At 33.8% G+C, this 26,985-nt stretch overlaps 1 protein-coding gene across 2 annotated transcripts in view; it reads right to left on the minus strand.

Annotated features, from left to right (window-relative positions):
* Positions 1-26,985, minus strand: part of LOC149780209 (centrosome-associated protein 350-like) — a 379,234-nt gene that overhangs the window by 320,108 nt on the left and 32,141 nt on the right. For both annotated transcript variants that reach the window (XM_089936968.1, XM_089936967.1), the window contains exon 3: positions 16,463-16,506. In XM_089936968.1, the coding sequence (XP_089793094.1) occupies positions 16,463-16,506 (44 nt within the window). The remainder of the gene's footprint in view (positions 1-16,462; positions 16,507-26,985) is intronic.

The following is a 26,985-nucleotide window of genomic DNA, read 5'->3' on the forward strand; positions in this document are numbered from 1 at the left end:
TCAAGACTCTCCAAAAATGCATCAAATGAAACAAGTTTGATTATATTCCTATAAATTGGCGTGTAAAGTCATTTCAATGTACAGAATACAAATTCTATCTTTATTCTGGCTGCATTATATTTCTAAGTGGGAACAACATAATGAACAAAAATTATGTTTTGTTTTCTTTCAAACCTTTAATTCTAAAGAATTCTAAAACAATTTTATATACATTTCACAGAAAGTAACATTTCCTTTTACAGTATAAAAAAACAAACAAATACGTGTAATTAGAATCTTGTCTTGTAACGAAGAGTTAACCCTGAATTTATCTGTGCCACGAAAATCCCAAGCAAGGTTTGTCAAACAATCTAGTCTCCTTAAGACGATCTGGTTAAAAATCCATCATTTAAAAAACATTTTCAAAAGGATTGCTTTAAATTTTGACAAAAGACCTTCAAAATTTATACTGCTTGTATAAACAAGGACTGAATTTTCTGTAAAATCAACTTGTCTTCTTGTAATTCATTAAACCAGTCCCCAAACCTGTATTGATACTGGGGCTCATATCATTATTTAAAATATGTAATACAAGGGATGACAATTTCTCATTTCAACTCTGAGATTCAACAATTCGGACTACAAATTTGGCTATAAACAAATAGCAGTCAGTTTCTGATCCAAGTTTCCTCCGAATATTCCCACCCCATTTTTCATATTTGGACAGTTAGGTTGGGGTGTGGGGTCATTGCGACTGCATATTGAAAATTTGGAATATGGTAGTCGCTTAACAGCAGGCTTAAAAAATTTTAAATTATGTTATATTGACTCATACCTGCATGAAATCAATACGAAAAGTATTTATTTTCTCAGAAATGGAAAGTATTATAATCGTTATGTCATTAATCCGCTGACAGACAAGACAAAACTATGGTTTAGATGAAACCTGACCCAGTACTTGCCATCTGCATTACTAGTCACATGACTTCATAAATCTTAAATAACGACATTGGAAGTCCAACAGTCATGTGATATCAACAACAAACTCCTTTATATATGTAATATTGTACAGAAATTCAATTATATTAAATGAAAGTCAGATACTTTTTGTAAAAACCAGCAATCTGACCAGTCTGATTTATCAAGCATAAAGCACATGTCAATGTGGTAGTCACGTGATACAACAAAACTCCAGAAGTTGTTCTCGGAATATATAAATATGGAGAATTTTGTTCTTTCGTTTTTGTATTTTACTAGTATACAACTTTCATTAAATATTTTTTTTTCTACAAAGTTTTAAAATGTGGGTTGTTAGATTTATGTACTCATGCCACTAGCAATGCAAATTGTGAGTACCAGGTCACATTTCATCAACGACATAGTTTGATCTTGTCTTTCGGCAGATTAAAGACATAACTATTTTAATACTCACAATTTCTGAGAAAATAAGTAATTTTCACATCGATTTCATGCATGTATCACTCAATCAAACAATGTTTAAAGTTGGCTAGGCCATCCAGTAAGCGGCTTCACTTTGTCACCACCATGATGGCCTCTTGTGAAGCTAGACTGGTTTTCTTACCTTCCATGTAAGGAAAGATACAGATATCGAGTTGACTTTGAAAATAAAAGTCTACTAGATGAACGAAATCCACTGGGTGTTTGTGTTGACTCAGTACATTATGTTTATTGCAAGCAACCAAATGATCCATACTCCAAATATTCAGGTTAGAACTCGATAAATTTAACTCAAGATCAGTTTAGTTATGACTCAATTATGAAATTGTTTCGGGTGTCAAGTGGTGGTGGAAAATTTCATGTTCGAAATTTTTTTTATATCATTTCTCCCGACTTTTTCCCTGATTTCCCAGTAGCATGGAAATCCTGCTTATAGTGAGGAAGTGCTGTATGTTTCTGGATAACCAATGATGACCAGGAGGGTCCTATTTGCTTTCACAGATGGGTCACTGTTTATTATAATTTATAATTCTTTGTTTGTAGCAACCACAAAATCCACATATATCAGAACCTTGATAATAGAAGAGAACTTACAGTGTCACACACACACACACAACTAACTATCAGTTATTTGGGCAAACACTCACTGTCCATTCATGCCACATTGGTCCCCCAACCCATCCATGCCACAATGATTCCCCTGCCCATTCATGCCACACTGATCCCCCTGCCCATTCACACCACACTGGTCCCCTGCCCTACCATGCCACTCTGGTCCCCCTGCCCATCCATACACACTGGTCCCCCTGCCCATCCATGCCACACTGGTCCCCTGCCCAACCATACCACAATGGTCCCCTGTCCATCCATGCCACACTGGTCCCCTGCCCATCCATGCCACACTGATTCCCTTAGCCATCAATGCCACACTTGTCCTCTTTCCATCCATGCCACACTGGATCCCTGCCCATCCATACCACACTGGTCCCCTTTGCTCATCCCTGCAACAATGGTCCCCTGCCCATCCATGCCACACTGGTCCCCCTATCCATACCACACTGGTCCCCCTTGCTCACCCCTGCCACATAGGGTCTAAGTGACAAAACAGGTCAATTCATGCAAACTGATGCATATTTCTCCTTGATTTATACAAAACCAGCTTTTTAATGGTCCAATACAAGCAACCTGTGCAGAGTATAATGAAATAAATCTTGAAGTGGCAATTGTAATTGACTCCTATCAGATGTTAAGATTAAATTTCTCATAATAAAAGAATTCCTTACAACTAGTGGGTTTTTTGTATACTGAAAGTTATATTACAACATCTAATGGACATAAAATGATATTGAACTTTTAATGCACCTGTGTTTGACATTCAAACTAAATTTTCAATTTCATACCCATGCAAGACCATAGACTTAATTGACTGTGTAATTATTATCTAATAAGGTCAAGTGTGTAGCCAAATTATCCTACCCACACTGAGCCAATTTCTACAAGGTACATGAAATGACTCGATAACCATGACAAAATCAGAAAGATGGTTTGGGTAATAAAGTTTAAAAAATGCTCTGAGATAACTAAAATGAGGTTATTAAAGAAAATTATTTTCAACAAGCAAACTGCTTCACCCTCTTTACATTAAGTCATCCTTTTTATCAAATTATTATCAAATAATTCCATTTAAGCATGTAAACAAATACAATCAGCAGTCTTAGATGTGTATGAATGCTTGCTATTTAAAGTTTTTGTTGTACATGGACTTTGATGTTCAAGACCTATCCTGTTAAGTATTAAATATTAAATACACTTAAAGCTCTTTCCAGATGTATTGAAAATCCAAATGATTCATACCCAATACTGACATCTTTTTGTCACTTAACTTTAAACACAACTGATAAAAGATGGCTAAATTCAGAATGTACAATTCCTTTATCTGTGATATCAAAGAGCAGGGATCATGACTCAACTGCAAATCTATTTTAAAAACTGGCAAATTAAAAATGACAATGGACCGATAGAAATGAGAATATTCTGTATAGAAAAACCAAATGAAGAAAGGGCATTTAAGTGATAAAACTCCACAGATAATTTGCTGAAAACTGCATATATATTATGTTTAATACTCTGCAAAATCATTATTCTTTTATATGTAATCCAGTTCTTACAGACATATGGGAAACCATTTTCTTTTTAAGTGACTTTTTAAAATTTGCCTGAAATGTAGGCCTTAGTGAATACACTGTATATACAGAAGAATAATTACAAATAAAAGCATAAAAGAATGTATGAAATTTTGTGCCCTTTGTACAATTTGAAGACACACAATTTAAACACCACCCATCAAGAACTCTGATCTCAAATTATTAGCACACTTGATATTTCCTATAAAAAAAACAATAGGCCCAATTAGGCATTACATTGATCACTGTGCTGGCATCTGCCTAATAACCCAATTCAAGAGCAGTTGGCCACAAAATCTGAGTCAAAAAGACACCTTCTTCAAATCTCCTCATCATGGTACAGCCAATATGGTTTGAAAGTGCTATTAAAACCAACTAGTAAACTAAACCTACTCATTGCATTTTACGAAGACAGTATTGTCAAAGTGCCATTAAAACCAACTAGTAAACTAAAGCTACTCATTGCATTTTATGAAGACGGTATTGAAAGTGCTATTAAAACCAACTAGTAAACTAAAGCTACTCATTGCATTTTATGAAGACAGTATTGTCAAAGTGCCATTAAAACCAGCTAGTAAACTAAAGCTACTCATTGCATTTTATGAAGACGGTATTGAAAGTGCTATTAAAACCAATCAAGTAAACTAAAGCTACTCACTGCATGTTATGAAGACAGTATTGAAAGTGCTATTAAAACCAACTAGTAAACTAAAGCTACTCATTGCATTTTATGAAGACAGTATTGTCAAAGTGCTATTAAAACCAACTAGTAAACTAAAGCTACTCATTGCATTTTATGAAGACAGTATTGTTAAAGTGCTATTAAAACCAACTAGTAAACTAAAGCTACTCATTGCATTTTATGAAGACAGTATTGTCAAAGTGCTATTAAAACCAACTAGTAAACTAAACCTACTCATTGCATTTTACGAAGACAGTATTGTCAAAGTGCCATTAAAACCAACTAGTAAACTAAAGCTACTCATTGCATGTTATGAAGACAGTATTGAAAGTGCTATTAAAACCAACTAGTAAACTAAAGCTACTCATTGCATTTTATGAAGACAGTATTGTCAAAGTGCTATTAAAACCAACTAGTAAACTAAAGCTACTCATTGCATTTTATGAAGACAGTATTGTCAAAGTGCTATTAAAACCAACTAGTAAACTAAACCTACTCATTGCATGTTATGAAGACAGTACTGAAAGTGCTATTAAAACCAACTAGTAAACTAAAGACAGTTGTTTCTCCATCTTTCTTCATCTACATTCATATTTGATAACAGCATCGTTTGCCTAGTACTGAGAGACATTATGCCTAATGAGCTTTTTTTTAAAATAAAGTTGTTCAGTAAAAATAATAATAATAATAACAATAATCATAATCATAATAATGTGGACTTGGTACAGTACCTGATCTTTCAAAGCTCTAAATGCTTTACAATATTAGATAATACGTAAAAACACACATAACGAGAAGATTTACAAAAAAAACACCATGAAATTACAAAAGAAAAATGCTCATTATAATTAAGAAAGTAAACTGTATTAAATCTATAAATCTCTTCTTGTAGTACAAGTAGGTTAGTTTTAAGAGCATTATGTGAATAAGGTCACTGTATATTTTCAGAAGAAACTGTAATTGAGAAATTTGTCAATTAAACTGTTTAATATACTTGATATTTTACTACATTGTTATATCTTTCACCTTGAGTTACTTATACACCTAGACTATTTGCAGTGTTGACTTGGGGCTCACAGCTAATTAAAGTTTAGTTGTCCACTTTCTCCAGTGGTAGAAATAATACCATTGGAGGCACATGACTATATATATATATATATATATATATATATATATATATATATATATATATATATATATATATATATATATAATTTATTGGAGTGTGAGAGAGAGACAACAATACTTGCATTGCTTCCATAATGGTTTTTGTATTAAAAAATGTGTATTGGCAATACTTAGCAGAAATAAGTGATTCATGGTCCAGATCTATGGACCACCTTAAATTCTTATTCAGTAACACAGAATTATTCATTATCCACAATGGACATAAACTTCAAAGGCATGCAAAATTAAACTTTCTATTGTATTGTGTATCTAGTACATTTTAAAAATCTACCCAAGGTTACACCTGAGGAATATCAATGATAATTGATGGTTAATGATTATACTATTTAATAGATCTAAAACGCAATCTAAATCCATTATTGACAAATCCCAACTCTTTCTGTGATTTACCCACTACCCACACACCAATACACCTTGCTTCTTCATAATGCTACCCAGCAATACAAATCCAAAATCTGCCAGGAAGAATGTATACTCCTGCTAGGATTATGCATAAATAAGGTCCAAATATCACACAAGTACAAGCTTTGTGTACTGTCCTCAAACTGCACCCTGGGGGAACCCACCCTGGTAAGTTGGCATTGAAAAGGAATGCCTTCCTAGGAACCCTATGGAGCACCAATGGGATTACCTTCCACAGAAACCAGAAAAACCCTGAGGAAAGAGTCAAAGAATTTTGTACCACTCTTGTTCATGACTGATGCACAGACAACATGCATATGAAGACTGCTGATGATTGAAAAACAGGCAACATGTGAATGAAGAATGCTGATGTTTGAAACACAGGCAACATGTGTATGAAGACTGCTGATGATTGAAACACAGGCAACATTGTGTGTGAAGACTGCTGATGACTGAAACACAGGCAACATGTGTATGAAGACTGCTAATGAATGATACACAGGCAACACGTGTGTGAAGATTGTTTATGAATGAAACACAGGCAACAGTGTGTATGAAGACTGCTAATGAATGATACACAGGCAACACATGTATGAAGACTGCTGATGATTGAAACACAGGCAACACATGTGCAAAGACTGATGATGATTGAAACACAGGCAACATGTGTATGAAGACTGATGATGATTGAAACACAGGCAACATGTGTATGAAGACTGCTGATAAATGATACACAGATAACGTGTATGAAAACTGCTGATGACTGAAACACAGGCAACATGTGTATGAAGACTGCTGATAAATGATACACAGATAACGTGTATGAAGACTGCTGATGATTGAAACACAGGCAACATGTGCATGAAGATTGCAGATGACAGAAACACAGACAACATGCATATGAACATTGCTGATGATAGAAACACAGGCAACATGTGTATGAAGATTGCTGATGATTGCTACACAGGCAACATATGTATGAAGATTGCTGATGACTGATACAAAAGCAACATGTGCATGAAGATTGCTGATGAATGATACACAGGCAACATGTCATTAATGTACCAGCAGATAAGGGTCTATGTTGCTTGTTCTAGTGATTATTCCTAAGAAAGAGAATAAACCCAGATCTGTCAGCATGTTATGTGATGTCAGATCTGGGTCTGTGCAGTTTGCAGTTGGACTTGACCTATGAGGAAGTATATACAGTATATCTTAAAATCTCCAGGATGCCCATGACAGTCACTGCTATACCATACCATAAAAATATATGTTACTGTAGCAAAATATAAACTTGATAAAAATGCACATCATATGAAGAAGATAAAACAGAAAAACAGATTGTTGTAATTGTGAATTTCCATTTTATTATTTGCACAATATTCTGACTAATTAGTTCAAGTAACAAAGCATTTACCTACCAAGTAAAGTTTGCAACTTTTATCAGAGCTGACAAGGGCCCAATTTTTCCAGCACTGCAAATTTGAGTGCTGTGGATTGATCTCCATCAAATTCTACCATTTTGTATACATTTTAGACATATTTGAAACATAAAAGGTTTTTTCAATGACTTAGTGGTGATACTTTTCAAATGCCTTTATGACAATTACTTCATATTAAGACTTTCAAGATAACAGCATTCACATGCCAAAATGTTAAGGACCTGTAAGAGCTTAGTTTAGGGGTCTCATATTTTGAACTTTTTTTTTCATTTCTACTTTTCAAAACACTCATACTGAAAATAATAAAGACTCTACAAAGATATAAGATCTACAAGTAGTTCTGATGAACACACAATGATTACTGATAGAGTTTTCAAGAGCATTCATGATTCATTTTACATTTTTTTGTTGAAATATGTGTTACTGCTATCAAAGAAAGCAAATTGGATAGATTACAATAATCACAATATGGAAATACCTTTCTTTATAGTTTTGGAAGTATCTATCTGAATGAATACTTTTCCATTCGCTGAAATCTGTGAAACTTGCTCTTCAAACAGTTTCTCCTTGACATTATGACAAGAGTCTTTGACCTTCCAAAAATTCTAGAAATGGAAGCCATATTACAAATATCCACATTTAAAAAAAATAATTCCCATTCCCCATTCTCCATTAATGCATCCATGATCAAAAACCTTTGTTATCCAGAAGCATCATAGGTAGCGCTCTACAGTTTCGTATTTTGCATAGGGTTAGACTGGTTATACCGGCTATTTAAAAAAGACTTTGTACAGCTTTAGCATAGTTCAAATAACCTTTAATTCCCTTTATTTTGGTGTGTGCACCATTAAAAAAAGTGCTAGCTCCACTTGGTCATTCTCACTTCCTGAACTTCAGAGGTAAATTGTATAAAAAAGAGCCGATAACTTTTTTTACATTTTACATATTTGGTAATTCATTCATTGCACTTTCAGAAGCTGGTATTGTCTAGTCTGGCAAAATTCATTTTCCCTATTTTAATAGCTGCTATGGATAGTGTACTTTAGACTAATTTAGGCTCATTTTTTTGCACAAGGGAGTATTCATTTTAGTTAGCAGTGTGTTTAAATGATGTACAATTTCCAAAAGGACAATATCCAAAGAAATATCATCCACATTACATTAATGTAGCATAGAGGTATGCCACCATTCTCTCCATTGTGCATGTTTTAAATGCAAACAACTTCACCTTACATACGTCACTCACTCAAAAGTACATAATAACTGGTGAGCGCCCCCATACCAAATATGATCAGTCTCAAAAATGCTTTAGAATTAATTCAAGTCATAGAGAGAACTGAATGATGAACAGAAAAGCAAAGAAATATGGCTGGCTATGACCAATCACAATATGTGTGGAAAAAAACTGATATGAATCTTTTGGGACTCCCCAAGCTTGACAATAACAAGAATGATCTAAAGACAGCATACCCTTTTGAAAAGACTTTTACTGGAAGTATCCTATGGTCCAGAATTTGTTATTTATATTACACTTCACTTCCATGGTGACATAAATAAATTGTATGTGGAATATTGTAAGTTTCAATTAAATTTCATTTTCCAAAAATAGTGACTTCATGTTTTATGTCATCATGAAGTAAAGCCTTCAAGCCTTGTACAATATGACCTTTATGAGGGGAACAGCTCAGCAAAAAGCATTCCCTAAAACCCTGTATTTGCTGCACATCTGACTCACAATGTGTGTGTGTGTGTGTGTGTGTGTGTGTGTGTATGTGATTTTAGATTTTTAATGTAGCTTTAACAATTTTTCAGTCATATCGCTACGATGTCCACAGTGTGACAGTTTTATAGTGATGTCTAACATTGAGGCATCATGCCGCAGACATGTAGCATGATGTCTCACCCTGAGTCACATTATCCTGACACCAAGCCGACCAGTCCTAACACTAACATCTTAATGCTGAGCGGTAAGCAAGGCAGCTGTTAGTACCATTTTGGTAAGTCTTTGGTATGACTCAGCCAGGGATCGAACCCACAACCACCCACATCCAATGTGGATGCTCTAACCACTAGGCCACCGGAGCGGTGACTCATAATGTGAGCAAAAAGACATTTGTTACAGAAGTTCTCAATATATCAACTTCTCTTGGATTTGTTTCTCCATTTAACTAAAAAGTAAAATTCAAAGTTCTCAAGTTCTGGTTTATGCTTATTTGCTGAAAAATGAATAAAGATGCTGACAAAGCTTAATTTTAAAAAATGAATGAAAACAAAAAAAATACTGTAACCAAAGAATTGTGGATAGCAAAGGGCACATCACTCATCTAATATATGCGTACTTCATTTATAAAGTTACCCAAAGAAGTTTTAGAGTTTTGGCCCAAAATGTGTGCATAATGGATGACAAGATGGAAAGACAAATTATTAAAAACAAGGACAAAAGTAAAGAATAGCAATTAAAAAAAGATGCATATAGGAATAAGTCTAATAAGTGTACCAAGTGTCATAGCTATATACTGAATAGCTTTAACGTTATCTTCTAGAAAACAAAAGGTATTATGGACTGACTACTTAGGCATGCTACACTGTTTCCATGCTGTTTCCATGACAACACATCAAATGATGAATGCTGAAAAATTTAAGGTGTCAAAATGTATTACTATTCAACATGCTTGACATGGCTGTAGTGTCTTAAACAGTCTTGGTGATATTATATGGAAACAAAGAAAAGTTTACAAATAGCTATATCCTCCTCCCTAGTGTATTACTGTATTATATGTACATCTTTGAGGACAATTACTATATGTACACCCCTCCTTCCCCCACCCAGTATTAATTTATTTTCTGTACTTCGTTGTTGACAGTTTAAGACACCCCTCCCAACCACCCCATCCTGTATTTATGTATTTTCTGTACATCTTTGGAGACAGTGTATGGACATCCCTCCCTCCACCTTTCTGTATTAATGTATTTCCTGTACACCTTTTGAGACAGTACATGTAATATGGACACCCAAATTTGTTTTTCTCAATCGATTTTATCATGCCTTTTCATTTTGGACATTGCTTTGCACAATTTTTGTATGCTCTGATACAGTGCTATAATTATAGGAAAAGAGAGATGAACTAACATGACTTTCAAAAAGTGACGGAATGGACTGCATATTATCAGAAGTAGTCTTGGCAAGTTACATCAGGATTTAAATTGGGAGAATCACACTTCAATCTTCATTAACTTGTAGACACTTATATAATGAATAACGTTTTTTTAAAAAGATCCATCTTCAAATGGAAAACAATTAAAGTCAAAGTCTAAATCTTGAAAATTTTGCTGAAAGCTTCCATCGTAGAAAATGCTAAAACCTGAATTTGGTCACATACAGGATGCATACAAAGGAATTTGCTGCGATGGATAATAATGGATTTAAAAAAACAATTGAACATAAAACAGATCCTCATTTAATGTGTTGTGTATATAATTATGAATTTGTTACCGCTGCAATGTAACTTGGTTTGTGTGTAGCCTTATTTGTCTTATCCGTTGCGATACTGGACTGCACAAACTGGGATGAAATCATTGGTTGTTTTCTGTTTTGATAATGGACTGAACAAACTGAGATGAAATCATTGGGTTTTTTCTGTTTTGATAATGGACTGCACAAACTAGGATGAAATCATTTGTTGTTTTCTGTTTTGATAATGGACTGTACAAACCTGGATGAAATCATTGGTTCTGTTTTCTGTTTTGATACTGGACTGCACAAACTGTGATCAAATCATTGATTCTGTTTTCTGTTTTGATAATGGACTGCACAAACTGGGTTCAGATCATTGGTTGTTTTCTATTTTGATAATGGACTGCACAAACTGGGTTCAAATCATCGGTTGTTTTCTATTTTGATACTGGACTGCACAAACTGGGGTCAAATCATTGCTTGTTTTCTGTTTTGATAATGGACTGCACAAACCTGGATGAAATCATTAGTTCTGTTTTCTATTTTGGTAACAGACTGCACAAACCTGGATGAAATCATAGGTTCTGTTTTCTATTTTGCTAACAGACTGCACAAACCTGGATGAAATCTTCTGTTTTCTGTTTTGATAATGAACTGTACAAACTGGGATGAAATCATTGGGGTTTTTTCTGTTTTGATAATGGACTGTATAAACTGGGATCAAATCATTGGTTTTCTGTTTTGATAATGGACTGCACAAACTGCGATCAAATCATTGATTCTGTTTTCTGTTTTGATAATGAACTGTACAAACTGGGATGAAATCATTGATTTTCTATTTTGCTAATGGACTGTACAAACTGGGATCAGATCACTGAATCTGTTTTCTGTTTTGGTAATGGACTGCACAAACCTGGATGAAATCATTGGTTGTTTTCTGTTTTGATACTGGACTGCACAAACTGGGATCAAATCATTGGTTCTATTTTCTGGTTTGATAATGGACTGCACAAACTGGGATCAAATCATTGGTTCTGTTTTCTGGTTTGATAATGGACTGCACAAACTGGGATCAGATCATTTTTTCTGTTTTCTGATAGTAACATTTAGAATCAACCTCTGTACCTCCCTCCCACAACCAAAGACACTACTGTCTTAATTATCTGAAAAATTAAAATCAAGATTTCTTTGAATGACAAACTGGGTGACCAATCTGATTTATAGTGGTCATGATTTTCTGGTAAATAACAGTAAGAGGTTAAAACATGGTGGATTCTTTTTCTTTTGGTTCAAATATCAAAGTGTATTTTTCAGTATGCTTGCATTTTGCTGTAGATCAAAATAGGACTCTAGGTAGTTACAGTGATGTCATTTTTTATTCATTAATGAACACATAAAGTGTGATTACTCTGCTGTGTGACTTAAGGATATTGATGTACACATAGTGTGACTACTCTGCTATTTGACATAAGGGTATTAGTGTACACATAAAATGTGATTACTCTGCTGTGTGACTTAAGAGTGTCAATATATACACATAAAGAGTGATTACTATGTTGTCTGACATAAGGGTATTAATGTACACATACAGTGTGATTACTCTGCTGTTTGGCATATGGTTATTAAAGTACACATAAAGTAATTACTCTGCTGTGTGACTTAAGGGTATTACTGTACATGTACAGTGTGATTACGCTGCTGTGCGACTTAAGGGTATTAATGTACATATACAGTGTGATTACTCTGCTGTGTGACTTAAGGGTATTAATGTACATATACAGAGTGATTACTCTGCTGTGTGACTTAAGGGTATCAATATACACATAATGGGTGATTACTCTGCTGTGTGACTTAAGGGACAGCACAATCATCTACATGTCGATTTGGTTGCTTGGGTTTTGAATTTTCTGTTTGCTTAATATTGTTTTCCAACAATGGCTGAAATATTTCTGTATGTTTTTGAAGAGAAAAATATTGTAGTTTCTTTTGGCCATCTGAAATCATACAGATAATACAGTACATACTGGGAGGGAATAAAAAAAGTTGCATGAATAACATTGGGACTAAGAGTAGGAGTGCTAGAACAAAATGTTTAATCAACAAATTTGCATTTTACATGTTATAAGGAATGTCAAATTAATTTCCTTAAAAGGTCACAGAAGACAGTTTTAAACTGTTTTAATTTGACCAATATGGGAGAACTTTACATCTTGTACTAATGTCTTCAAAATTATGATTCTTCTGTCAAGAATGCAACAAATCAAACCATGAAAAAAACTTGCTTAAGAAATGTCCCTTCATCAAATACCTCTATCAAGGAATATTAGATCCGTTAAAATAGTGTTTATTTTTCAACAATTGGGACGTAATAACCCTTTTCCACACTAACTGCATTATGGGTGTAACAGGAAAATGTGTAATCGCATCATCACAGTATCAAGGTTAAAATCAAAGCAAACATGTAATTAAATGTAAATTACTTTGAGTTATCCATTCAAAGCAAACATGTAATTAAATGTAAATTAATTTGGGTTATCCATTCAAAGCAATCAATGCACTCCTTGTCAAATTTGGTGCTTCCAGGATTTCTCTATAACCTGTATGATGTTATCAATGTTTTCTTCAGTGTAAATCTTGTTATCTTTCTGAAAATTGGTACCCTTTCATTAATTTTTTTCCCTAATCTGATATTTTAAATCACTATGACTTGACATCAATTTTTGGGGCAAATTATGCAAGTTTACTTTTGCTTTTATCATATACTAAGTGTGAAATAAAGATAATACTTACAAAATAATTTTTTATATTTTTTCAATCACACGTAAACAATATATCCTTATATCTTCACATGTGAAAAATATTTCCCATCAAACCATGCAATGCTTGAAAGTGTGCACCTATCGACATTATAATTGCAGCAACATAAGTTAGCATTTTGTGAGCTAGAATAAATAAACAGAAACTGTGTTACATTTCAGACTTGAAAATAGATTTTTCTTTTAGAAATCTGACTGAGTCTCTATGAAGTTATTTCTCCTTACTTTCTTTACAACAATGACAAACCCACTCTAATGCCTTGCTGAATCAGATTTGCTTTATGGTAAGATATGATCAGATAGTTTACAAAATGTAAAAAATGTGATTTAGTGTGACAGATCAGGTCATACGGTTCTACGGCTCTCTTACGTCACTGTTATTTATATTACCACCCAATGAAAGTGAGTCGAATTTATCCAAACAGGGTGGGGTGTTGTGCTGAAAAGTGAGTTTAATCTTCTAAACTTCGATTCTGGAGAAATTCTGATGTATAATGAAAAGAGAATTTTCTTCTGCATAAATACAGGATATATTTTATCTTGAGGTTCCAATAATGATATATTTTAACTCAATGGTTTCACTACTTGTTTAAATAGCATGCTTTTTTTTAACACACAATGAGATAAATTCAGTATTAACATAGGAAAAGAAATATCATCTTATTGTTTAATCTGACTATTTATCTGATACTATAAATGCCAAATGCAAATCATTTTATTTACTGTACATTTTGTTAAATTTCAATTTTAAATACATACCATCAAGTTTTATAACCCTGGAAAAATTTTGACCTAATATTTATTTGTGAGGTAATTTCATTAATATACATGTAGTAGAAATGTGCAGCCTGTGATAACATATCAAAATCTATGGAGTACGCCCTCCATAAAACTATTACACACCCCTGTCCTAAGTGCAAGCCATCAACAAAGTTTGGTCAATGAAGTAAATCTAGAGCAAAGTTATTTTGCAGAACTCATTTTTCTTGGAGCCATAATAACTCTGACCTTTGAACTTTTTACCCCTATATCAAAACCCCTTCCATAACTTCACTGCAAGCCCTCCCCAAACCTTGATCAAAGTAATATAAATAAGTTAAGTTATGCAGAATCTCATTTTGGTGGCGCTCACCAGATAATATGTACTTTTGGGAGAGTGACGTATGTAAGGTGAAGTAGTTTGCATTTAAAACATGCACAGTGGAGAGAATGTTTGCATACCTCTATGCTACATTAATGTAATGTGGATGATATTTCTTTTGGATATTGTACTTTTGGAAATTTTACATGATTTAAGCACACTGCTAACTAAAATGACTGCTCCCTTGTATTAAAAAATCAGTCTGAATTAGTCTAAAGTACACTATACATAGCAGCTATTAAAATAGGGAAAATGAATTTTGCCAGACTAGACAATACCAGCTTCTGAAAGTGCAATGAATGAATTACCAAATATATAAAATGTAAAAAAAGTTATCAGCTCTTTTTTATACAATTTACCTCTGAAGTTCAGGAAGTGAAAATGACCAAGTAGAGCTAGCACTTTTTTGAAAGGTGCACATTTGAAGTAAGGCCAAGCTGTATACTCTATAACCCATAGTACACCCATCAATCATACACCAAAATAAAGGGAATTAAAGGTTCTTTGCATTATACCTAAGATATACAAGGTCTTTTTTAAATAGCCAGTATAACCAGTCAGGAAAGCCGGGGACATTCTTTTTCTTTAAAATCCTAACCCTATGCAAAATGCGAAACTGTATAGCGCCACCTTTATGCTTCAAGTCACAGTGACCTTGACCACTGACAATGCTTCCTTCTTAGTCAACCACAAACTTTGATGAAGGTACATGATAGAGAACTAAAACAGAATGTGAAAACCATTTTCTCTTCCCTTCATAGTGACCTGAATCTTTGGCCTTTTAACATCTAAATCAATAGTTTTTCCTTACCACAAGTGCAAGTCATCCACAATGTTAGTTTATCAGTCTGGCATACAGAACTAATGTTATTTTGCAGAAACTAATTTTCTTTTATGTCAATGACCTTGACCTTCATTTTTCAACTTCAAAATCAACGGGCTTCTTCTGTACCCCTGATACAAATCACTCACAAAGTCTGATCCATGTATGTGATGTAGAACTAATACTATTGCATGAAAAATTTTCTCTCTTTTCAGTCAGTGCCCTTGACCTTTAACTGTTTGACCTCAAAATCAATAAGCATCTTCCTTACACCAAGTGCAAGCCATTTACAAAGTTTGGTCCAGTTTTGGAATGTAGAACTGATCCTACTGTGTGGAAACTTTTTTCTTCCTTCAAACACAGTGGCCTGGACATTCTACCTTTTAACCCCAAAAAATAATAGGCTTCCTCCTTACCAAGTTCATGCCATCCACAAAATTTCGCAATGGAAGATAGCTGAAAAGGTATTGTGTGAAAATGAAATAGGGAACAGACAAACAGACATCCCAACACAATACAAATGCCCAATAGCTGACACATAAAAATATATAATTAGTAGTATATTACTGGTAAAAGTAGTTCTCATGGATGTAGTTCTTATAATGGAGTAAAGACTTCTTAAGAAGTCAAGATCAGTTTAACTCTAAATTCTCACAACTGTAAATTCATAAGTGTCTACAAAGAGTGGCTAAAAGGAATGACTAGCACCTGATTTTGATGAGACCTATGAAAACTGTCATGCCATCCAGTATTTATGACTTACGTACTTCATTTAAAATTTAGGATCCAGCAATCAGACTGGCTGAAATTTCAGTCTGAAATAAAACTGACCAAACATAAGCTTCAGACACCTGTGTAAAACTTTAAAAGCACTGGCACTTTTGTTCCACTTACCTCAGACCTAGCCTTCTCTATTCCATTCCAAGCTCTAGCCAAATCTGAAAAAGATACTGATAGTTTAATTAATTATAAAAATACACTGAAAACAGTTTGGTCCTGATCCTAAGTGTTTTCCAGATTTCAGTCGTTCATTTAAGCTTTTATCCAACTACATCAGCACTATTTTTTTTTAAATCAATACCAAATGTATTATTAAGGCATAATGTACTAATACCAAATGTAACAAGACCTAATGTGTCAATAACCAAGTATCAATAACAAACATATCAATACCATACATATAAATATCAAACCAAATGTATCAAACCAAATGTATCAATACCTAATGTATCAATATCTAATGTATCAATACCTAATGTATCAGGACCTACTGTATCAATACCAAGCTTGTCAATACCAAATGTATTGAAGAATGGATAAAACAATGTGAAGGACCAGACAGGCTCCAGTATTACAACAATCTAATCTAGAACACATACATGTAAACTAGCAAATACTATGTTCTGCTTGTACTTCTTGGTTTCAACAGGGCTTTAACATGTTATAGCTGACTATATAATGCTATGAAAACAAAAGCTGTATGCCTTTCTCAAGGACACAGACAGAGGCAGCCAATCTATGCTGGCCTGGGCAAGTATCAAACATGGAACTCCTGTTGTTGTTGTTGTTGTTGTTGTGGTGGGGTTTAATGGCATTTTTCAGCACACGATAGGCTATTCATGGCGGCCAGTATTAATGGTGGAGGAAGAACCCGGGAAAACCCCAGGAAGAACCACCGACCCATGAGAAGCTACTGGCAAGCTTTCTCACGTACCCACATTAGTCAAATCCTAGACTTGAACCCACGCAGACAGAGGTGAGATGGCAGTGATCCGTAACGGAGAGCGCTTTAGACCACTCGACCACTCAGGGCCCCTGGAACTCTTGAATGACAAGTCTGATAGTCTATCATCTAAGCTACAGTGATTCCCTTATGATGTTCTAATGTATATGTTGCTAGTGAATTTCCAATAATGAAATAATAAATTCTGTTTGCCAAACACTTAATGAGCTCTAGATAAGAACTGAATCAAATCAGTATTTTACTCCTTGTTTGGAATGGGGGGGGGGGAGCTTAAATATCATGGGGAATTTTGTGAAAATCTAACAACACAAAACCAGCCCTATGAGGAGACAGCATTTCAACCATCAAGCTGTTTATCATGCCTTCCCGAATGTGTCAACGAACTCAGTGTACATTTAATTATGTGGCTTTATTTCAGCAAGCATCATCATCAAAACTGATTACCATTATCAAACATCCACATCATAATTGATTACTATTATCAAGCATCCACATCATAATCAATTACCATTATCAAGTATCCACATCATAATCGATTACCATTATCAAGCATCCACATCATAATCGATTACCATTATCAAGCATCCACATCGTAATTGATTACCATTATCAAGCATCCACATCATAACTGATTACCATTATCAAGCATCCACATCGTAATCAATTACCATTATCAAGGATATACATCATAATCGATTACCATTATCAAGCATCCACATCATAATCGATTACCATTATCAAGCATCCACATCGTAATTTATTACCATTATCAAGCATCTACATCATAATCGATTACCATTATCAAGTATCCACATCATAATCAATTACCATTATCAAGCATCCACATCATAATCAATTACCATTATCAAGCATCCACATCGTAATTGAATACCATTATCAAGCATCCTCCTCATAATTAATTGCGATCATTGCAAATATGCATGGAATATCTGGAACTTTGAATCAATAGCAGTTAATATTGATCAAACATACCATCATATAATATAAACCTGAACCAACAGTAAAGTTAATATTGATCAAACATACCATCATATAATACAAACCTACCTGAACCAACAGTATATTTTATATTGATCAAACATACCATCATATAATATAAACCTGAACCAACAGTAAAGTTAATATTGATCAAACATACCATCATATAATATAAACCTGAACCAACAGTATATTTTATATTGATCAAACATACCATCATATAATATAAACCTGAACCAACAGTATAGTTTATATAGATCAAACATACCATCATATGATATAAACCTGAACCAACAGTATAGTTTATATAGATCAAACATACCATCATATGATAGAAACCTGAACCAACAGTATAGTTTATATAGATCAAACATACCATCATATGATAGAAACCTGAATCAACAGTATAGTTTATATAGATTAAACATACCATCATATGATAGAAACCTGAATCAACAGTATAGTTTATATTGATCAAACATGCCATCACATAATATAAACCTGAACCAACAGAAAAGTTTATGTTGATCAAACATACCATCATATAATATAAACTTGTGTGTGTGATTGGATTTTTAATGTAGCTTTAACAATTTTTCAGTCATATTGCTACGATGTCTGCAGTGTGGCAGTTTATAGTGATGTCTAACACTGGGGCATCATGCCGCAGACATGTAGCATGATGCCCCACCCAGTCACATTATCCTAACACCAAGCCGACCAGTCCCAACACTAACCTCTTAATGCTGAGTGCCTAGTGAGGCAACTGTTAGTACCATTTTTGTAAGTCTTTAGTATGACTCGGCAAGGGTTCGAACCCACAACCAAATCAACAAAACAACTCTATAGGCTCATCTTTGGCAACTTCATTGTGGAGGGGTTAGTAAATGTTAGTGACTTATATCTGAATGCCCAATGCATGAAGACCACTTATGGAAAGACAGCTATTATGACTGATTTATAATGGGATGTTTTTTGAAGAATCAGTCATCTTAATGGCGATTATATATTTAGACAATACAAAAATAATTTTAAAAAAGTAATGTATATTCAATAGATATGCATTTAGAAAAGGTTCATTGGATTTGACTGTAATAATTTCACATTTTATATTATTCAAAGAAATCATAACAAAACCTGACTTGAACAACCTAATTTTATCTCATTCTTACAAAGGAAAAGTAATTCTCTCAGACATGGAGACTTAAATTCCAACCATTGAAGTTAAAAAGAAATAGAAATAATATGCAGAAAACACAGAATTTACCATGAAATGCACACCACATACTTAGTCTTTAAGCAGTAATGGCACAGTAATAATGTTAAATATACACAACTTCGCACACCAGCTCAACTCTGTATGTGTACTGTAAGGGACTGATAATTAATGGAGCTAGAATGTTCTTTCCAAATGGGAAATTTATTTTATCTCTCTTTTATCACAAGATAAATTTATTTATATTAAATAAGGAATGGAGTAGTGTCCCTTGTTCACAACAAAAACAGAACAAGACAATTGTTTTCATGCACTTTGAACACCCCACCCTCATCTTCATTTAGAAACTTAACCTGCCTCTCCCCTACAGCAATCAGACTTCAGCAGATATTCAACAGTTATCCAGACAGTACCCACTGTCAACATTCTTGTATAACACTGACAAGAGTCAACAAGAAATCAAGGTAATGACCATTGTCAACACCTTTAAAAAATACTGACAAGTCTCAGCATCAAATCAAGACAATGACTATTGTCAACACTCTTAAAAACACTGACAAGTCTCAGCATCAAATCAAGGCAATGACTATTGTCAACACTCTTAAAAATACTGACAAGTCTCAGCATCAAATCAAGGCAATGACCATTGTCAACACTCTTAAAAATACTGACAAGTCTCAGCATCAAATCAAGGCAATGACCATTGTCAACACTCTTAAAAATACTGACAAGTCTCAGCATCAAATCAAGGCAATGACCATTGTCAACATTTATGAAATATTCGCAATATTCAACATCAAAAGAGTATGTTAATTTCAGCTTGGGAAATGTGTAGACTCCAGAATGCCATTGCTAAATATGCCAGCATATGAGGGTCTGTCTTGTTTGTTCTACTGGTTATTCTTAATATGCCAGCATATGAGGGTCTGTCTTGTTTGTTCTACTGGTTAGTCTTAATATGCTAGCATATGAGGGTCTGTCTTGTTTGTTCTACTGGTTAGTCTTAATATGCCAGCATATGAGGGTGTGTCTTGTTTGTTCCACTGGTTACTCTTAATATGCCAGCATATGAGGGTCTGTCTTGTTTGTTCTACTGGTTAGTCTTAATATGCCAGCATATGAGGGTCTGTCTTGTTTGTTCTACTGGTTAGTCTTAATATGCCAGCATATGAGGGTCTGTCTTGTTTGTTCTACTGGTTAGTCTTAATATGCCAGCATATGAGGGTCTGTCTTGTTTGTTCTACTGGTTAGTCTTAATATGCCAGCATATGAGGGTCTGTCTTGTTTGTTCTACTGTTTAGTCTTAATATGACAGCATATGAGGGTCTGTCTTGTTTGTTCTACTGGTTAGTCTTAATATGACAGCATATGAGGGTCTGTCTTGTTTGTTCTACTGGTTAGTCTTAATATGCCAGCATATGAGGGTCTGTCTTGTTTGTTCTACTGGTTAGTCTTAATATGACAGCATATGAGGGTCTGTCTTGTTTGTTCTACTGGTTAGTCTTAATATGCCAGCACATGAGGGTCTGCCTTGTTTGTTCTACTGTTTAGTCTTAATATGCCAGCATATGAGGGTCTGTCTTGTTTGTTCTACTGGTTAGTCTTAATATGCCAGCATATGAGGGTCTGTCTTGTTTGTTCTACTGGTTAGTCTTAATATGCCAGCATATGAGGGTCTGTCTTGTTTGTTCTACTGGTTAGTCTTAACAACTGCACAGACCTAGATCTGCTGGCACATTATGTTCTAGCGTTATCAGGTTTGTAATGTTTGCAGTTGGGTCTGACTTAGAAACCGTATATATGGTATACATATCTAAACACCAAATTTCATTTCATGACGTCAGGTACTTTTAAAAAATGGTGCTTAAAAAGATTTCTGATGGATAAGTACACATCCAAAATAAGCAAAAAAAAACTGAAATTAAACATCATATCACATGTCATCTACGCAAAGGAATATACCTACCAAATTTCATTAATCAATGTCAAGTAGTTATTGCATAATTGTACTAACTTAAGTTGGCTTGGGATAGAGGGATGGATGGACAGAAGGAGACACAGGCGTTTGACATTTTAAAGAACAGCAACAATTTGAAGCCTATTAAGCACTTTCACATAGGTTATAAGAAAGCAAATATGACATACAGTATATATTACATAATATTACTGCTAAATAATGAAATGGAATATGTGACCATATTTACCTTATACAAGAGACAGCCGTATATTGCTATGCCTTATAGTGAGAAAGTACAACACCATGAATCCATATATTTTTGTATCTTTAAAACTTTGTGGCTTTGCACAAAAATTACATTTTGTCTGCCAATTAAATTTATAGATATGCACTGATGGTAAACTCCACGAAGACCTTATTGTCTTCATAAATTGATAACTGTTCAATAAGTCTTAATATTCATTATTTCTAGAAACCATGTAATGCATGAAATTTAGTACATATTGACAAACTGAGTTTTTAGTTAAACAAAGGTGACTTCTGAACTATCATACATTTTATGCACACCTAAATAAACATTAATACACCTTTATTAGCCTAATAATGACCTATGACATTGCCTTCAGTTTATAGCCAGTTACTATAATCAAAACATGGAATGACAAAAACAGATAATTACACAATACATATTTGTTTAAACTTGCTAAGTACATACAAGTGTTTATAAAAGAATATGCCACACCCCACTTATCCCTATCAATAATATATTAATTGATTTTGGATATGATCATGTGGCAATCTTCATGCTGTATTGAAAAATGGGTGGAGCTTATGTTCTTACAATAATTCTGCATGTCCCATCAAATGTACACCAACTTTCTCTGTATGGTCTATTCTAGAACTGAAATTATGGGGAAAAATTCCCAGTTGCTTTGGAAAGAAAAGGTTAAATGTTTCCTTCTTAATTGTGCCAAAATTATAATGAAGAAACAACATGAAAATGTTGACATCACTGATGACAAAATGATGTTGTCTCTCCATACCCAACTCCAGGTGAGACAAATTGGACTGTTAACACATAGGGTCTAAATTGACATGAAAAATTCTATCAGTTGAATGCACAAGAAAATACAGATTTTGATTGGCTCAGTTCAAAACAGCAATTAAATCCCAAGAAAATTCAGGTTTTGACTGGGTGAGTTAAAAAAAAAGCAGTTAAATGCCCAAGAAAATACAGGTTTTGACTGGGTGAGTTAAAAAAAAATAGCAGTTAAATGTCCATGAAAATACAGGTTTTGACTGGGTGAGTTATAAAAAAAGCAGTTAAATGCCCAAGAAAATACAGGTTTTGACTGGGTGAGTTATAAAAAAAAGCAGTTAAATGCCCAAGAAAATATAGGTTTTGACTGGGTGAGTTATAAAAAAAAAGCAGTTAAATGCCCAAGAAAATACAGGTTTTGACTGGGTGAGTTATAAAAAAAAGCAGTTAAATGCCCAAGAAAATACAGGTTTTGACTGGGTGAGTTAAAAAAAAAAAGCAGTTAAATGCCCAAGAAAATACAGGTTTTTATTGGCTGAGCTCAATACAGCAGTTGAAAGACCAAGATAAAAATACAGCTTTAGATTAGCTTAGTTCAAAACAAGTATGTACTACTGCCAATCTGCACAAATCTTGTTACTACAAATTTATCAAGTACCCAATGGACTGAGGAGATAATAATGACTACAGTAAAAAGGGAGACTTGAAGGAAACATACATTTTTGTCTTTAAAAGGAAACGTAATTTGTATTGACCTATACACTGTATTCTTAAGTTCAATAGTTAACTGAACAGGTGTCCTTTGTGTGAAGGTGTCTACTAAAACATGTTCTAGTGTATATGTAATTGATTTGGAAGACTGTATAAAAGTACTTAAAGGTTCCATAGTCACAGTAACAAAGATTTTATATTATTGCATTATACTTATCAATGTTGCCTTCAACAGTGTAATCTTAATAACCACATTTCTTTTTCTCCAAGACTTTTGTACTGAATACTGCAAAAATCTGCAACAAGTATGTGTATTATAGGTAGGTGGTGTTATGTGATCACAAGTTTGCAACAAGTATATCTACTGTAAGTATTTAGTGTTTTGTAACATAAATATAAGAAGGCTAGTTGATGGATATTCAAATTTTCTATTCATTTAACTCATTAACACTTGAGATTTTTGTATTTTCACCTGAAATGGGGATAGGAAACATTTTTGGGTTACTTTCGAATACATCCAAATATATCTGCTTCCAAGGGACTTTCATTTAGTTGTGTTACAGATGTTGTTCTGGATTGGCTAGTTAGCTTGCTGAATAAGCTCGAAAACACCAAATCCCCGGTCATCTTTCAATAACATACTGCCTAGTTGTATTAGAAACGTCGTTTTTCGTTGGCTATTTGACTTGCGCATGAGCAGAAGGGTAAAAGTTGGATTTTTAAAAAAATTTTTTGCTAAAAGGAGCCATTATTTTTGTATGGAGACCACTCTTTATTCCAAATGCCCATCTTATCTTACTTTTTGCAAAGGCTCATCTGTCTGTTTGCAGTTCATACCGATTTGCCTTAGATCTGAGACCAAAAAGTCTAAAATCCGGACACAAAATCGGATTCCGACAATGGGCAAATTTTGGGTAAAAAAAAGTCGGGTCCATACATGAGGTTTTTCTATCTGTATTTTGTAGTGCAACTAGATATTCCAGATTATTTGGTATCACTGTAGAGCTACATCTGTCTACCTTTCTATAATACCACCCACTTTAGTGTATCATGCATGACCATGATGCTATAGAGCTCGGCAGTAGGCTACTACCTCCTGCCCCATAAAGTCGTCGCTAGGGGTTAATGTCTTAAGGGTAATAAATGAACTTCTTATTCTTTCTTTTTTCTTTTCTTTTTTTTCTGCTTACTGGACCCGGCTGCCTGGATACAAATCTAGATATTTTCCAATGAAAGAATATGTCGTGATATCGACCTAAACAGGTTTGTTCTAACTTTACACTCCTTGGCATCCATTTTGTTCAGACTGATGGTGGAAATTATTTATAGGAAGAAATTAATGAATGCAAAAAGAAATCTGCCAAGCTTGAATCAAAGACATCTTTCAATGGCTGGAAAGGTAACTGTTGTAAAACTCTTGTTTTGCCCATATTCATCCATTCTACAGGACTTTCAATCAGCAAAAGCTGAAGCAGAACTAAATTGAATTTTATTTAAATTTGTACAGAGTGGTAAAGTAGAGAGCATTAAAAGTAATAATCCTGTATAGCCACTTAGAAACGGCATTAAACCCACCACCACCCCTTCCTAAGAATGAAGGAGGACTAAATCTGATACACATTTATTCATTTCTTTGCTAGATTGAGATATGTCAAGTGAAAAAAAAGCTAGAAAATGAAGATGGAGCATGGCAGAATTTAGTCAATACAACTATATTCAGAAATAAAAAGGATATTTGGAATTTGGGGAGAATGAAATTAGAAGAATTTGATAATCTTAGTTTAAACAGGTTTTGGAGTACATGTATCTAAATGAAAACAGGAACTGCAAAGTCCAAATGAGTATTTATGACAGTCTTTTGACCTCTGTCCCCTCTAGAAACTATTATCAATACAAATTCTGGACAGAAAGTGGCATTGAAATTCTTAATGATTTAGTAAATGATCACAATAATTTAGTACCTACTGAAATGATAAAAGAAAAAGCAGATGCAATGATTTCATTAAATATTTCTCCTTAATATACAACATTCCACAATCAAGGAAAGATGCTGCTACACAATTTTCACAAGCACATTAAAATAATGAACCTGAAAAAAAAAAAAATCACTTAAATTTGCCTTAAAAGATCTTTTTAAAAAATGTAAAAGGGCAACACATCGCTAAGCAAGAAACTTCAATGCAAGTACATGTATATAAACATGTATATAAACAAATATAAGTAGTGAGAATCAGTCTGAGATTTACAGTCAGGTGAAACTTTGTACTAAGGATACCAAGTTGATCTCTTAATTTCGGAGTAATTCAGAGAATAATGGTTACTAACATTTTTACATATAAAGTAATTCGCATAACAGACAATGACAAATGTACTTTCTGGCAGCGTGGGAATGAATGTATTCAACATCTCTTCTATGATTGTGATATTACTTCAAAGTTTTCATACTGTTTTATTAAACATTTAGCACCTTGTTCCCAAATATTGCACATATGTCATAAAATATATATTTTTAAGAAGTATGTTTTTAAACAAATAGTTGAAATGCATCGGAACAGTGAAATATACACTGGTAGGTCAAATAAAAAAGGAGACCATTTTTTGTCAACAACAGATCTGTCATGAATATGTAACATGTATAAGAATCCTTTCTCTTCCTGCAATAGATTATCTTTATTTCAGTCTGATGTTATGGAAAACAGGAACAAAATACTGTAATATCACAAAATCTATTATCACCTAGACACTATTCTTGTGTTTATGTATATAAATTGTGAATCTAAAGAGATTGCTTGCTATATGCATGTGTGAATACATGTAAGTGTCTTTTCTTTTTATGTTGATTATATTTAACGTTCTCAGAGTATGTGACAAGCAGAAATGTCAGATTCTAAAATGACCATAGAATGGTGCTCCCCAACTTAAAAAAAATGTCTTATTTGGCTTTACAGTGAGGGAGTGATCTAAATCTTATTGGGCCTTATAGTGAGGGAATGTTATGCCATCACTTTTCCTGTACATTTTATTTATGGATTTATTATTATTATATTATCCTGGTAATAAAGAATAAATACTATGAATTCAATTAGCTAGTGGCATGGCCTTGTGAAAAATAACAATTATGTTGATACTTTATTTCAGATACTGAGTGTAGTGTGCTATTATTGCCAAATGTTTATTGACTGATGCGCCATTAAATTTGTGGTTTCTAGTACCATATATACTAAGCTGAGTCCCACTGTAACAGCATAGACCTGAGCTGCCATTGTATAATGCACATGCAATTCTGGGTCTCTACAATCAGTACAGCTAACAACACAATTCCCTAATCTGCCAGCGCATTATGTGACAGCAGAGCAGAATCTATGTTGCTTGTAATTGTACTAAATTTTTAGGCAAGTATACCGTAACCATAAATGGTACACCATGCACAAAGGGTACACCATGAAATATTGTGAATTCACTGCATATAAAGAAATTAATACAATAAATGGATGCTAACAAAACAAATAATCAGTCTTATTAAAAAAGAAGACCACTGAATACTAACAATGAAAAAGTCATTTAGCCATAAAAATTTTAAAGTAGGATGGTCATTAAAGAGAGCTTTACTCTCTTTATAGTAAATTATAAATCACAATGATTAATCAACATCAGTTATACTTACCATCATGGTTGATCTTTATGAAACATTAAGAATCCCAGAATGAATGCATCACTATCCTTCAAGACAAAAACAATTCAAGCAATCTTT

This window comes from Sinohyriopsis cumingii, chromosome 16 (assembly GCF_028554795.1).
Source record: "Sinohyriopsis cumingii isolate HCF-2022 chromosome 16, ASM2855479v2, whole genome shotgun sequence".
In the NCBI taxonomy this organism is placed as follows: Eukaryota; Metazoa; Mollusca; class Bivalvia; order Unionida; family Unionidae; genus Sinohyriopsis; species Sinohyriopsis cumingii.